Source organism: Ailuropoda melanoleuca, chromosome 6 (assembly GCF_002007445.2).
Source record: "Ailuropoda melanoleuca isolate Jingjing chromosome 6, ASM200744v2, whole genome shotgun sequence".
Classification (NCBI taxonomy): domain Eukaryota; kingdom Metazoa; phylum Chordata; class Mammalia; order Carnivora; family Ursidae; genus Ailuropoda; species Ailuropoda melanoleuca.
Window position 1 is genome coordinate 98,031,522 of NC_048223.1, and position 13,568 is coordinate 98,045,089.

Here is a 13,568-nt window from a genome sequence, read left to right on the forward strand (position 1 = left end):
GTGATANAGGGGCGCCTGGGTGGCACAGCGGTTAAGCGTCTGCCTTCGGCTCAGGGTGTGATCCCGGCGTTCTGGGATCGAGCCCCACATCAGGCTCCTCTGCTATGAGCCTGCTTCCTTCCTCTCCCACTCCCCCTGCTTGTGTTCCCTCTCTCGCTGGCTGTATCTATCTCTGTCAAATAAATAAATAAAATCTTTTAAAAAATAAATAAATAAATAAAACTTGATGACAATACAAAAATTATTGCAACCCAATTTCATTCATAAACACAGTTACAAATATGCTAAGCAGAATTCTATCAAATAATACAGTGAAGTTGGGATCATTCCAGGAATGCAAGGATGATTTAACAGTAGAAAGTCAATTAGTGTAATTTGGCATACTAATAGTTTGTTTGCAAAGTCATGAAACAGAATAAGCATCTTTTAAAACAGTGTATTACCTCAGTATCCAAATGATATGATCACTACCCCATCCAGCAAAGTAATTCTAAATTTGAAGTAATGGTTTCAGTCATTAACCTGAAAAAAATATAATGAATACATTCCAGAATGACAGACCATCTGGAAAAGTCTGGATTTTAGCAGAGCACTTTTGAATAGTGAAAAACTGGGGTTCCTGGGTGGCTCAGTCATTAAGCATCGGCCTTTGGCCCAGGGCGTGATCCCGGGGTCCTGGGATTGAACCCCACATAGGGCTCCCTGCTCCGCTGGGAGCCTGCTTCTTCCTCTCCCACTCCCCCTGCTTGTGTTCCCTCTCTCGTTGGCTGTCTCTCTCTGTCAAATAAATAAAATCTTTTAAAAAAAATAGTGAAAAATCTTCAAGTCATAAATTAATCTCTAAATGGAATTTCAAGATGTGGGTAAAATGAAAAAAAAAAAAAATCATGAGGTGGGGGTATCCAGAAGAGTTAGTGTAATACGTTCTTCCAGGCCATTTTTAATGATGTATAGTTCTAATCCACCAGTGTATTTTCGATCTACCTCTTTTGTTGTAGTAATACGAAACAGCTCTATGACTTAGAAAGGGGAAAAGACTTCTCTCTATTACGCAGTATATTACAGACTTGGAAACAAATAAAATCCCTTCGACAACGGCAAAGGTTTACAAGCACCCCTGTAAAGTTACAGTTTCAAAGGTGAGTGGCTGCTCTATTTGTTCTTATAGGTCTCCTGAGGAACTGCCCATGAATAACTGGGAATTCACAGTAACGGGGAGAAAATCCAGAAGCTAGACAGCTATTTGATGTTGTCAACAAAGGACTTATATCTTGAATATATGAATAATTCTTAAAACTTAATAAGGCAACTCAATTTTTAAAATGGGCAAAAGATTTGAACAGATACTTCACTAAAGAAAGCATATGGATGGCAAATGAACACATGAAAAGATCTTTTGTTCAGCATCATATCCTGTCAATAGAGAAATGTAAATTAAAACCACAATGCGAATATACTATACACCATTTATGATGAGGTTGTGGGATATCGGTGAGGTTCAGTGGGGTGGAGTCCAGAGCCGACGACCAAGAAAGAATTCTTGAGATGTCTCTGGTGCAAAATGGTGGTTTATTAAAGCACGGGGACAGGACCTGTGGGCAGAAAGAGCTGCTGCACTGGGGTTGTGAAGGGTGGCTGATTATATACTACAGGGTTGGGGGAGGTAAAGAAAAAGGGAGGTTTGGAAGAAAGAACTTTCATATGTTAAAAAAACTCACAGGAGGCCTTGCCATTGTCAAGTTAAGGTTGTTTACCCCTCTAGTAAGGCATTAACAGGAAGATAGTTGGGAACTTCCTGCAAGCTGCAGATTATAAGGACATTTAATTGTATCTACATTTCCTTCTGGAAGATAGGTTATTGATAGAAATGCTTTGTTCTTGTAGATCGCTAGGACATAAACTGAGGGAGATTCAAGTCTTGCAGGATTGTGGTCTCTATAGGTTAACTATTTCTTTGTCCTTTAGGGCAGCCAGAGTGCCTGAGGAATGTCACATACATCCCGTGGGGCGGGGGTCGCGGGGTGTCAGTTTCTGCTTTGTCCTTAGCTTGCCTTCTGTTCCCTCATCAATTTAGAACAGCTAAAATCCGAAACAAAATGAAATTAAAAAGACAATAACAAATACTGACGAGGATACTGAGTAAGAGGAGCTCTCGTTGATTGCTGATGGGAATGCAAATGCTACAGCCATTTGAAAACAGTAGCGCTTTCTTATAAAGCTGCACCTAGAGCCAGCAGTCATATTCCTAGGTGAAACACACAGTCCTAAAAACATGGTTAGTGGGGGAGATGGTTACAATTAAAAAGTGTACTTGGTAATCATTTAAGCTGTTTGTGAACTTACAGTGAAATAATCGGTTGCCTCCCCACAACCCACTGTCTTTTTTCAAAACTGTAGATTAGTGTAACTTCAGCCTATTAAGAAAGATGTTTACTTTGTTGATTTTTTTTCCTGCTGCAGTGGTTTTTAGCGGAAGTGCTTTTGACAATTTCTAAACCTACCCAGCCTGAAACTGTATTGTAGAGTCCTGAATTCAAGTAAACTTGCTTACCTGCCTCCACTTCTTTAAACCAGTCTGATACACACATGCATTCTGAACTCCTGAGCAGGAAAGGAGAGCCCTGGATGCCATAAGCTTGTTCAGAACAGTAGCTCTGGACCAGTCCTGCCTGCTCACCATTCACTCTTACTCGACATACTATCATCCTTGGGATGTAAAATAATTTGTTGTAAGAGATTGGTCGTATGTGTGTATGCGTGTTAGCAACACCAATAAGAAATCTCAAATACTTCCACTATTTCTGCTTCAAACAATTATGTTTATTATTATTTAGGATAGAAATGAATAAATGTGATGAACAAAACCTAGAAGAACTGTTAGAAATGTCTGAGACGGAGAAGAAAACTGAAGGAAAAGCATTTAAGAATGGGGAAAAACAGGAGGTATTTATATTGCAAAATAACATTCAACTCCCCTTAACTGGTTATAATATTTAATTGTTTGGTAGAATAGGAAGTCCTGGTATTTGTAACGATTACCGAACAAAATGACAAACACAAAAAATAGAAGTTTAATTTTAAGAATAATTGTCTTAGAGCAGTGAACTTACATTATAAATTATATATTTATATTTTGGTTTCCAGAGCTTCTCATGTTTAGCTTCAGAACTTGAAGAAACAGATATTGAAAGAATAAGTTCAATTACCTTGATGCCACAACTTTCTTTCACTGCAGAATTAACAAACATATTCAAGTGTTCACTGTAAGCATTTTAAAGGATTGTTTCTTTATTATATGTTGTCTATTATATTGTTTTAATAGAGTGAGTACCATATGCTGGGCACTTCACTAAGTTTTTAAATATATTTGCACATTTAATTGCAACCATATCCCTTATCCTTATTGGTATTATCCTTATCTTAGAGATGGGGGAATCTATACTTATGGAAGGGTAAGTTGCCCAGGGTCGCACTTCTAATTCATGACCGAAGTAGGACACAAACCTGTTGGGTTTAATGATTGTTTTTTTGTTTTGCTATGGCAGTAATTTTTGTTCACATATAGATAGGATATAAAGCCACTAAAAAATAAGATTATGTGGCTGCCCTTGCTTATTAAGAGGACCTCTTGCTTTCATAAAAAGTATTCTGTATCTGGAGGATCCTCTGAGCAATTTTCTACTTTGACACAAACTTCTTTCCCTCCCAGTTGTGACTTTTTCCTTGAGCTATTTTCTCCCTATTCCCAGGACATTCATGCAAAAACAGATCTAATATAGATCCCCATTTCTCCCATCTCTGGGCCTATGGATCTCATCTCCTTTATAGAGGATATGGCAACTTAGAACACTGAACTAAGTTCAGCTTTTCAACATCTCTGTCCCATGGGATGCTTTGTACAATCATCTTTGAGTATTGTGAATGTGCGTCATTTAGCACAGCGTTGGAGGGTAGTAAATGGCCAGTAAATATTCATACTTATGAAATGTTTGGATGGATGATTACATTTAAAGTGAACATAGGGGCGCCTGGGTGGCACAGCGGTTAAGCCTGCCTTCGGCTCAGGGCGTGATCCCGGCGTTATGGGATCGAGCCCCACGTCAGGCTCCTCTGCTATGAGCCTGCTTCTTCCTCTCCCACTCCCCCTGCTTGTGTTCCCTCTCTCGCTGGCTGTCTCTGTCTCTGTCAAATAAATAATAAAAAAAAAAAATCTTTAAAGTGAACATAAAGAGTAGCGGACACAAAGGCACAATTATCAGTACCCTCTTTCTGACCAGCAAAGTGCAGCAGTGGGGGAATGCTTCATTTGTTCTACACCTCCTTCCAAAGAGGACCTGAGATAATTATTATGTAAGACATGCATACAAAAGGACCATCTAAATGAGGATAAGCAAACATGAGCCATAAAATGGAAGTGAGAAGTAAAGAGGGGAAAGAGAAGGAGGACGATAAATGGAGGCTAAAACTTAGTGGAAGTCAAAGCAAAAGGAAGTGGGACGTGTTCTGTCTTCTCAAAGCTATTGCTGTTGTTGGGCATTGCTGTCATTATCCATTTAAAATGTCCAGTTGGGCAAGGATTGATTCCTAGAAAAGAAGAATATACTGATGTCAAGGACAAAGATGGAGGGAATACAAGGATTAAAGAAGAATTATAGCAAGTTTAGAGGTGACGAAAAAGGCAAGATTTCCTGAGGATAAATATAATCCTGAATTAATGAATTTTCATAATCAGTTCATGAGCTCATTATTAAAACTACTTTCAGAGGGCAACATAAAGGGGAAATGTATCTAACATATTTCTCTAAAGTTAATTGAGAAGATGGTTAGAAGAGGCCAACAGGGAGATAGGAAATATAAGTAATCTTTTGTCTCCTAACCCTCCGAAAAGGTTACAGAGAACATGGGCTGATATGGGCGCCGGGAGATACTAGACCCATAGGACCATTAGGGTGGAGAACAGAAGGGCATGTTATGTTTCACCCTAGAGCTTATCTTCCAACCAGTCTTCTTCCTTCTGAAAAAGAGAAGTCCTAAACATCATTAGGTCAGTTGCCTTGTGGGTGAGAGGATAGTCAATAGATGTTGGGTGAATGATCAAATGAATGGCTGGAAGACTCTCTTCAGGAGTTTCATCTCACTTAAGGGATCAGTTTATTTCCCAGCAAGGGTTTTCTAGAAGCCCGGGGAATCTGGCTTGCCTCTCTGATCTTTGCAGTTAGAGAAAGAATGTCCTGGAGAAAGAGTGTACAATCTAAGGCCTAAAGGGATTTATAAAGACCTTAAAGAGGACACAGCAAGCCACCTCAATGAGGTTATTGAAAACATGGCATATTTCTTTTAAAAGTGTGTCTTTCTTCTGAAAGTTAGAAAATATTTTCCAATTTTTAATTCAATCTCCCCTACCCCATTCCTAAATTCCTGTTTTCTTGTAAGACATCTTACAAGATGGGTAAGTGCTATAATCTCTTTAAGTTTCAATTTAGTAAAATAAATAACTGGGTGATTTATAGTACCTTGATTTTAGGTCTTTCTCTATTTTTGAGTAAATATCTTTTTAAAAAAACATTCGAGTAGGAGAGGATTTTATCCATACATAGGCAAGCGTTATTGGGCTTAAAGATAGCATTTGTCCTCTAAAATGGTCATACTTTACATGCTCAGGTGTATTTTGAAAAGAACAATATTTTGTATCCATTTTGTTTTTCAAGGGTCCCTTAAAGATTTGTTTAATTTTTAGGCACGAACAAAAGAGGAGAGCCAAAATTCAGAAGCTTAAATATTTTATTAAAATGCTATACAACAATAAACAGATTTCTTGCACTTCCGTATCTCCTCTTCAGTTTGATTTTAAAGTCATGTTTCAGCAAATTTTCAATATTCAGTTAATATACTGGCCTGAAACAATTTGCTTGGAGGTATGCCATTGTCATTTACTTTTGTATCTTATCTTATGCCATACGTAATTTTAAACTTCTTGTTAGTTACTGTTATATGTGACAAGTAATTTCTATTTAGAGATGATCGACCTATATGGGTAGGCAAGATATTTATAAATAATATATTTATAACTCAGCAATAGTCTTTTATGCTACAAATACAAAATTATTTGATTTGTGGTTATTCTAAATACTTCCATTCTCTCCTGCTAAAATTCCTATCAACCCTGGATGTGCAGCACTATTCTTCATTTGCTAGTGATATGGAAGAGGGTTATTTAAACTATAATGTGTAGCATAGCTATTGTTAGTGTTGAATGATTTCTCCAAACTGTCTCAGCCCTGACTTAGTGATTTCAGTTTCTTGCTGAATTTGTATGTATGTATGTGTTTTGTTTGTTTGTTTGTTTATTTATTCATCTGTTTATTTATGTTTTGGATCCCTTTAAGAATCTGATGAAAGAACATACACACAACAGACTCCTTAACCCTGTCTGAAGACCCCAATATAAGAACCCCTGCACTAAAGGGAGAAGAACATGGGACAATGGAGAAAAATTAGAGACATGAAGGGAGTCTAGATAAGAAGTCTTGATGGCTAACATAGGGGTTAAACTTGCAACTAGACCTGAAGGGAAAGTTAGGAGGGAATAACGATTTTTGTATGTGAGCATCGAGTGAGCTGTGAGGAGTGGGGAGAGAATTATAATAATGAATCTAAATCAAAGATATTTTTACAATACCTAAATTAATTTTTTTCTATCCCTGATCAGAGGCTACATTCATTTTGTTCATCTATACTATCAAGTTTCTATCATCTCAAAATGTACCTCTGTTGAAATTCCTATTTAAAAAGTATACTGAATATACTTTCCTATTGTACCTAAAATAAATTGTGATGTAATAATCCAACCACTTGAAGTATAAAACTTGCCCGCACCCCCAAGTAGAAAAATGTATTTTGAATCTTTCATCATCCTACCACTTAGAACATGATCTTAGAAACTAAGAGGCAGGGAAAGAAGGGAACCTAGCTAGGGTTAAAGTACACCAGGAACAACTGCAAAAATTGCAAAATAAATCTACATGACCCAACCTAACAGATTCTGACCTACATTTTGAATTTACTCCTTATCATTCCTCTTCATTCATTTTTCACTGTAGCCAAACTGAACTGCTTGGTTTTTTCTCCATACATCCTTGCAATTTCCTACTTCTGAACTTTTGAACATTCTACTTCTCCCACTTAGACAGCCCATTTTCATTCTTGACGCTCCATCCCAGCCACACAGTGGTTTTGAGAGCTGCCATCAGGAGACAAGGCTCTCCCAGGAGACTTCACTCACGAAAGTGGAATTCTCTACCTTTACCTTTACTCTCCAGGGTCTGGCCTCCAGCCCTGCAGTCCCAGAAACTGGATTTGACAGTCCCATGAGAATATGTCTACAACCCCTAAACAAACAAGGCTGGTGTGTAAAATCAAAAATGCCAATTTAACATTTGAATGTAGTTATCAGTGTAGTCATGCCTCTTTTCAGTTAGCCAGTTTACCAATTTGCCCTAAGAAATTTCTTTCACAGGCCTGAATACTGTAAGCTACAACCCCTACAAACCTTTCTGTGTGAGGGATGCCTTTGTCAAGGAACTAGAGTGCTGACTTATAGTCACTCTTTTGGGGACAATATTTAGATGATCAGAAAAAATATTTACTTCTTTGACTTTCATTTTTCTCTGCTTTTTTGGTTAATTAACCATTCTTTTGATTGACACATTCTTACCTTTCAAGAAGCATTTTTTCCCTCCTTGATTTCCTTTTTTTTTTTTTTTTTGAGCACATGTCATTGTTTTCCCAAACACTGACAACACAGTATAGGTAAAAATAAGATTTTTCTTGAAAAAAAAAATTAGGTTTGTAGTTATGGCAGCGATGGAATGAATGGTAGTAGAAAGAACAGCATACAGAATCAGAAGACCTGGGTTTAGGACCCAGTGGACATCTATGGAGCTGTCTACTCAACCCCTCCCTTACTCCTTCTTCTGGGACACTTTCTCCCTCACCTGCCTCCCATAGCTTGCTTGACTTGTCCTCTGATTCTATGAACCAATGAATCTCCCCTTTTCCTAAGCAATTCAACCTGGATTTCTACCATCTATAATAAAAACTAATGTAGTTTCATATAGAGACTCAATTTCTGCATTTATAAAATTGGAAAAATAATACCTATTTCCTAATCATTTTTATCAGGCTTAAATGAGATAAAGAACTTTAAAAGTGCTATACAAAAGTAAGTTTTTTGAGTATTGTGTTATATGTACCTATATGCTCAGAACTCTATTTGTAATCCTTTAATTCAACTCATTTTCTTTGAAACCAGTAAAAGGCATTATATTTTTAAGGACTTAGATTATTTCCTTTCTCATAATCATGTGGGTGAAATGCTCTAGAGAAATACCTATTTTATATGCTAGTATTTTTAAAAAAGAATAAAAATGTGTTAATTGAGGGTTCTCATTTTAGCTCCCTCCTCCCCCATTTTGTACTTTCAGTGAGCTATCAACCATTTCTTTTATATTTAGGTTTATGAGATAAGTAAAAGGACAAGTTTACTGGCAAAACTATATTTACCTTTACCTAATAACACAGAGTTGAAAAGCAAAACTGTTTTGGAATATGTAGAGTTTAGCTCTGATGAGCTGGTCATACCTGCGTATGGAGAAGTAGGAAGTAGTAAGTTTATTTAACATGCCCCCCTCCCTACCTTCATTCTCTTGGGAGTTCCATATCCTACCTGACCCTGGGTCATTTATGTGAATAAAGAGTGCTATGTTTACAGGATTAGTTTTAAAGTGTATTAAACTAACATTTTAACAACTGTCTTGAATCAGATCTTTGGGAAATCTAAAATTTGGAATTGGCACCTGTGCTTTTTCTAAATCACCTGAGACAAGAGCACTATGCTGTCTGGAACAGGAGCCTGCTCCTGAATAGAGAGACCGCTCTGCTTCTGTCTCTCCTTTAGCAAAGCCTAAAGGTGCTCTGGGATGTATTGATGCGTCTTTGAGCTGAATAGAAAAGGGAGATAGAGAAGGAGTGAGGGAAAAAGAGAAAAGGAGAGAAGGAAGAAGGAATGTTTCTGCTCACTTGTTTTTCAATTGATTTCACTCCTCATGCAATGAAATTCAAGTCAGCGTGTCTGTGAGAACACTGCCATTCCTTTCCTTCTCCCCCAGACGCCTTCTTTCACCCTCCTAGCTAGGAGTTTCACAGCTGCTTGTATACGAACAAGTGAAAAGGAAATATGAACAAGTGAGCAAGAGGAAAGGAAGGAAATAAGTAGGCAAAAAATCTGGGAAGGACGGGAATAAGAGAGGAATGTAGTTTGCTTAGAGTCCAGCTGAAGCAGGAAAATAGGGTTGTGGGAACCCAGGAGAAAGACTTAGGGCAAAAAAATTAGGGAGCACCAGGAACTCAGCAGAATTTTTGAGGAGTATTGTTAAGCTCTCTGGAGATTGAGAAAGAAAATGGATAGAGGGAGAAGCCTCAGGACTGTAAGGAAAGGGAACAGAGTAGTAGCTGGTTTGCCTCTAGTTCTGCCTTCAGCTGTCCTTTCCTGCTGGAAGCCACTTGCAGAAAGAATGGTTAAAAATGCTTCTAGTAGTAAGACAAGGATAATAGAGATGTTCATCCCTAGGTCTTCAGATCAATATTTTCCTCTCTGTTTTGTAGTCTGTTTGAAGTGGTCTGCCTTGGGGTACCTTAGATGGAAAATGAGGGAGAGTTCTAAGATTAGAGCCTGGGGTCACCACAGAACAGCCTGGGGTTCCACAAGTAAAGTCACACTCTACTACAGTGTGTCACACTCTATGCTTTATTAAAAATTCATGTTTTGGGGCGCCTGGGTGGCACAGCGGTTGAGCGTCTGCCTTCGGCTCAGGGCGTGATCCTGGTGTTATGGGATCGAGCCCCACATCAGGCTCCTCTGCTATGTGCCTGCTTCTTCCTCTCCCACTCCCCCTGCTTGTGTTCCCTCTCTCTCTGGCTGTCTCTATCTCTGTTGAATAAATAAATAAAATCTTTAAAAAAAAATTCATGTTTTAATGCTTTTTATAAACAGATGTCCCTTTTCTTCTTGAGGGAAATGGAACTGAGGAACTTTGTCTTTTGACGTCAGGAAAACTGAGCTACTCTCTGTCGTGGGCTTTAGATGAAAATGGTATTCCTCTGACACCCATGTCACAGTCATTAAGATCTGCGCCCTGCAGGTAATGAACTTGTATGCCTGAAAAATAATGCCAGTCCTCAGCAAAGCATCACACAGAACCTGTGTCTGTAAAAGGGAAAACTCTAGCAGTGGTAAGAACAGTCTAGTTTATTTGGACTATTTGTTTTTATTTGGATTTATATGTAAGTGAATGTATCTCTTTAATGCTTAGGTTTATAGTTACATGGATGATGGGAGAAGTGGTCCCATAGCGCTTGCAGGCAGAGGCCAAGATTCCCAAGGATTTCATTTCTGGATCCTTTGTATCTCCCAAACATTCTGGATTATGAAAGAATCATTGATGCATTATCAATTTGCTAGAAGAAAAATCCTAGAAATCTTATTCTATGATTTAGGACTTCTTAGGAAATTGAGATTAATTTCTAGATCATACCACAAATGGGATTACTAGAATTAACTACAGTAAAAAATCTATAAAAATGATAATACTGATTTATATATTGTTCTGTGTTTGAATAAAACAATAAATATAAAGGGCCAAGTAGATTCCATCATTTAAAAATTAATTAGTGATGATAACAAGAAGATGGTTCCCCCTCCCCATCTAAACACACATTTAATAAAATATATTGTTATACCCAACTATGTGACATTATAGAAAAGTCAGAACTACGGAGACAGTAAAATATTAGTGGTTGCCAGGCATTAGGAGGAAACAGGGATGGATAGGCAGAGCACACAGGATTTTTGGGGCAGTGAAACTATTATCCGTATGATACTATAATTGTAGATACATGTCATTACATATTTGTCAAAACCCGTAGAATGTACAACACCAAGAGTAAACACTAATGTAAACGTGGACTTTGAGAGATGATGATGTGTCAGTCATTGTAACAAATGCAACTCTTTTATTTCAATGAATGTAATAAATTACAACTCTGGCACAAGATATTGATAGTAGAAAAGTTTGCAGGTTGGGGGCGGGTAGGGGACATATGGAAACTGTGCACTTTCTGATCAGTCTTGCTCTGAACCTGAAACTGCTCTTTAAAAAAGTCTATTTTTAAAATAAAATAATTTTTAAAATTTAAGACATTACTATAAATAACTTGGATTAAACAGGAAATCAAACTGAAATTAGAGACTATTTTAAAAATAACAATGAGAACACTATGAATAAAGCCAGTGGCATATGGCCAGAGTTATAGTAAGAGTTCATAAATGCTTCTCTTGGCAATAGTTTAAGAGAAAAAAACCGAAGTGTCAGTAGCACTCAGCAATTGATGTTGAGGAGGCTGAGGTCGTGGGTGTAGATTACTTACCAAGAAGTTTTAAAAAGAGGCTTATTTTCTCTTATTTTCAGAGAGACAATAGAATCAAAGTATAGGTTTCTTGAAAATTGGGGCAATTTTTATGTTCTTAGAATAAGTGATGAAATCCATAGGAAAAGAGCCAGAATGTATTAGAAAGAGTATGAGATCCTTCAGAGTCAAGAAGATATTGAACCAGAACGCAAGTGATAGCTTGGGTCTAGAGAAGAGGAAATATCTCTTCAAATCAGAGAAGGAAACGGAAATCACTGTGTACACAGGAATGTAATTTTGATGATGTCCTTGTTTTGCTCAGTAAACAAGGTCATCTTCTTAGAGACCTGAATAAGGGCATTTTAGAGAAAAATGGACAATTAATAAAGGTAATCCATTTTGGAGCTAGTGAATAAGCTTTTAATACTCTGAGCCATTATTTGCTTGTATTTCTTTGTTTTTCCCTGGCATCAGCCCACTGCGGCTCTTTCCAATCTTTGCCTCCTTACACTATTCTTTACTTCCTTTTTGGAGTCAAATGTTTGTTCCTATTACTCTAAAGCTAACTTTTATACAGGCAATTTGGAATTTTCCTTTGTCTCCTTTAGGATCCTGACGACAGGTTTATATCCTTTTCTTACATTATCTTTAATTCTTCCATTTCCCTAAGCTGTTAGTCTTTTGTATTCAAGAAACCGTCTTTGTTTTAAAGCAAAGAAGAACCCAGGGGTGCCTGGGTGGCTCAGTCGTTGGGTGTCTGCCTTCCGCTCAGGGCGTGATCCCAGCGTTCTGGGATCCTGCCCCATATCAGGCTCCTCCGCTGGAAGCCTGCTTCTTCCTCTCCCACTCCCCCTGACTGTGTTCCCTCTCTCGCTGGCTGTCTCTCTCTCTGTCAAATAAATAAAATATTTAAAAGAAAGAAAAAGAAGAACCCAAGTATTTGATTAAACCCTGAAAACCTGTCTTGGCTGTTTTTCCTGTCCAAGTCCTCATTTGTGTGGTCTACTGATCTGTGTACAAGGCCTCCACTTGTTATTCACACATTCCCTCCCTAACACAACCCATTTATTCCTGAACACTACCAGTGACCTTCTGGCCATATTTATTGACCTATCCTCATCATTTTGCTTCTTGAAGTCTTTTCTCTCATGGCTTCTGTGATGCTGCAGTTAGCAGTTCCACCTACTTGGGAACTCAAGTTGACAAAAGATTGAAAGCAGCTGTGTGAAACATTGGGACAGATGACAAATTTCAAGAGCCAGTGAATTGTAAAAGAAGGTTTCAAAGTCCAGAGCACTCTCTAAAGAAGTTAACTTGAAGTAAAACTTTACAGTTGGGGCTTCCGTTATCAGAGTGGTTGGTTCTAGAACTCTCCTCTTCAGCTGTGGGCGGTGAAGGGCTGGTGCTGAGCAAGGCTTCCAGGAACCTGGGATGGGTGCCCCAAAAGGCAGGGCTGACTTGTGAGGGTCAAAACATGGAGATCTCCTTCTGGAGCAAGGAGATCTGAAAGAAGGTATTCGTGTGTTCTCTGATTTACTCATTCATTTATTCATTCATCAGTGAGCTGGAGATGAAGCAGTGAACCAAAAGATCTTGGAATGCTTTAATTCCACATTGAGCACACTTCTCTAATCTCAGTGATTATTGTCCAGAGTTTTCATTTAACACATTTTTAATATATAAAAGTTTTTCTTATGCTCACTAGTTAATTACATTTTCTGACATGGTTAATTGACTTTTGTGTTTGCATCTCTTTATCTTCCACACTTTCATTCCACATTTACTTTTCTTGCTGATAATCTGCTCCTTTATTGATTCTTTCAGTCAGTTTCTGTAGCTAGCAAATTTGTTTAGTTTTTGTGTATCTGAAAATGCCTTAGTTTTGTCCTCATTCTTGAACAATAGTTTGGGTGTAAAATCTGAGGCTGATACTTATTTTCCCTTGACCCTTTGAAGCTATAATTCCATAATCTTCTGGGATTTATCATTCCTGTTTAAAAGTCTACCATGTTGGTATTTTGTAGACAGTCTGTCTTTCCTCCCCGGTAACTTTACCTTTTTTTTTTCTTTTTTTTTTTTTTAAAGATTTTATTTATTTATTT

The 13,568-nt window shown here is 37.8% G+C and overlaps 1 protein-coding gene across 1 annotated transcript in view; it reads left to right on the forward strand.

Annotated features, from left to right (window-relative positions):
• Nucleotides 1-13,568, forward strand: part of CC2D2B (coiled-coil and C2 domain containing 2B) — a 100,333-nt gene that overhangs the window by 30,089 nt on the left and 56,676 nt on the right. The window contains exons 12-17 of the mRNA XM_034663036.1: nucleotides 999-1,139; nucleotides 2,835-2,943; nucleotides 3,145-3,263; nucleotides 5,738-5,915; nucleotides 8,514-8,664; nucleotides 10,052-10,199. Coding sequence (XP_034518927.1) covers nucleotides 999-1,139; nucleotides 2,835-2,943; nucleotides 3,145-3,263; nucleotides 5,738-5,915; nucleotides 8,514-8,664; nucleotides 10,052-10,199 — 846 coding nt within the window. The remainder of the gene's footprint in view (nucleotides 1-998; nucleotides 1,140-2,834; nucleotides 2,944-3,144; nucleotides 3,264-5,737; nucleotides 5,916-8,513; nucleotides 8,665-10,051; nucleotides 10,200-13,568) is intronic.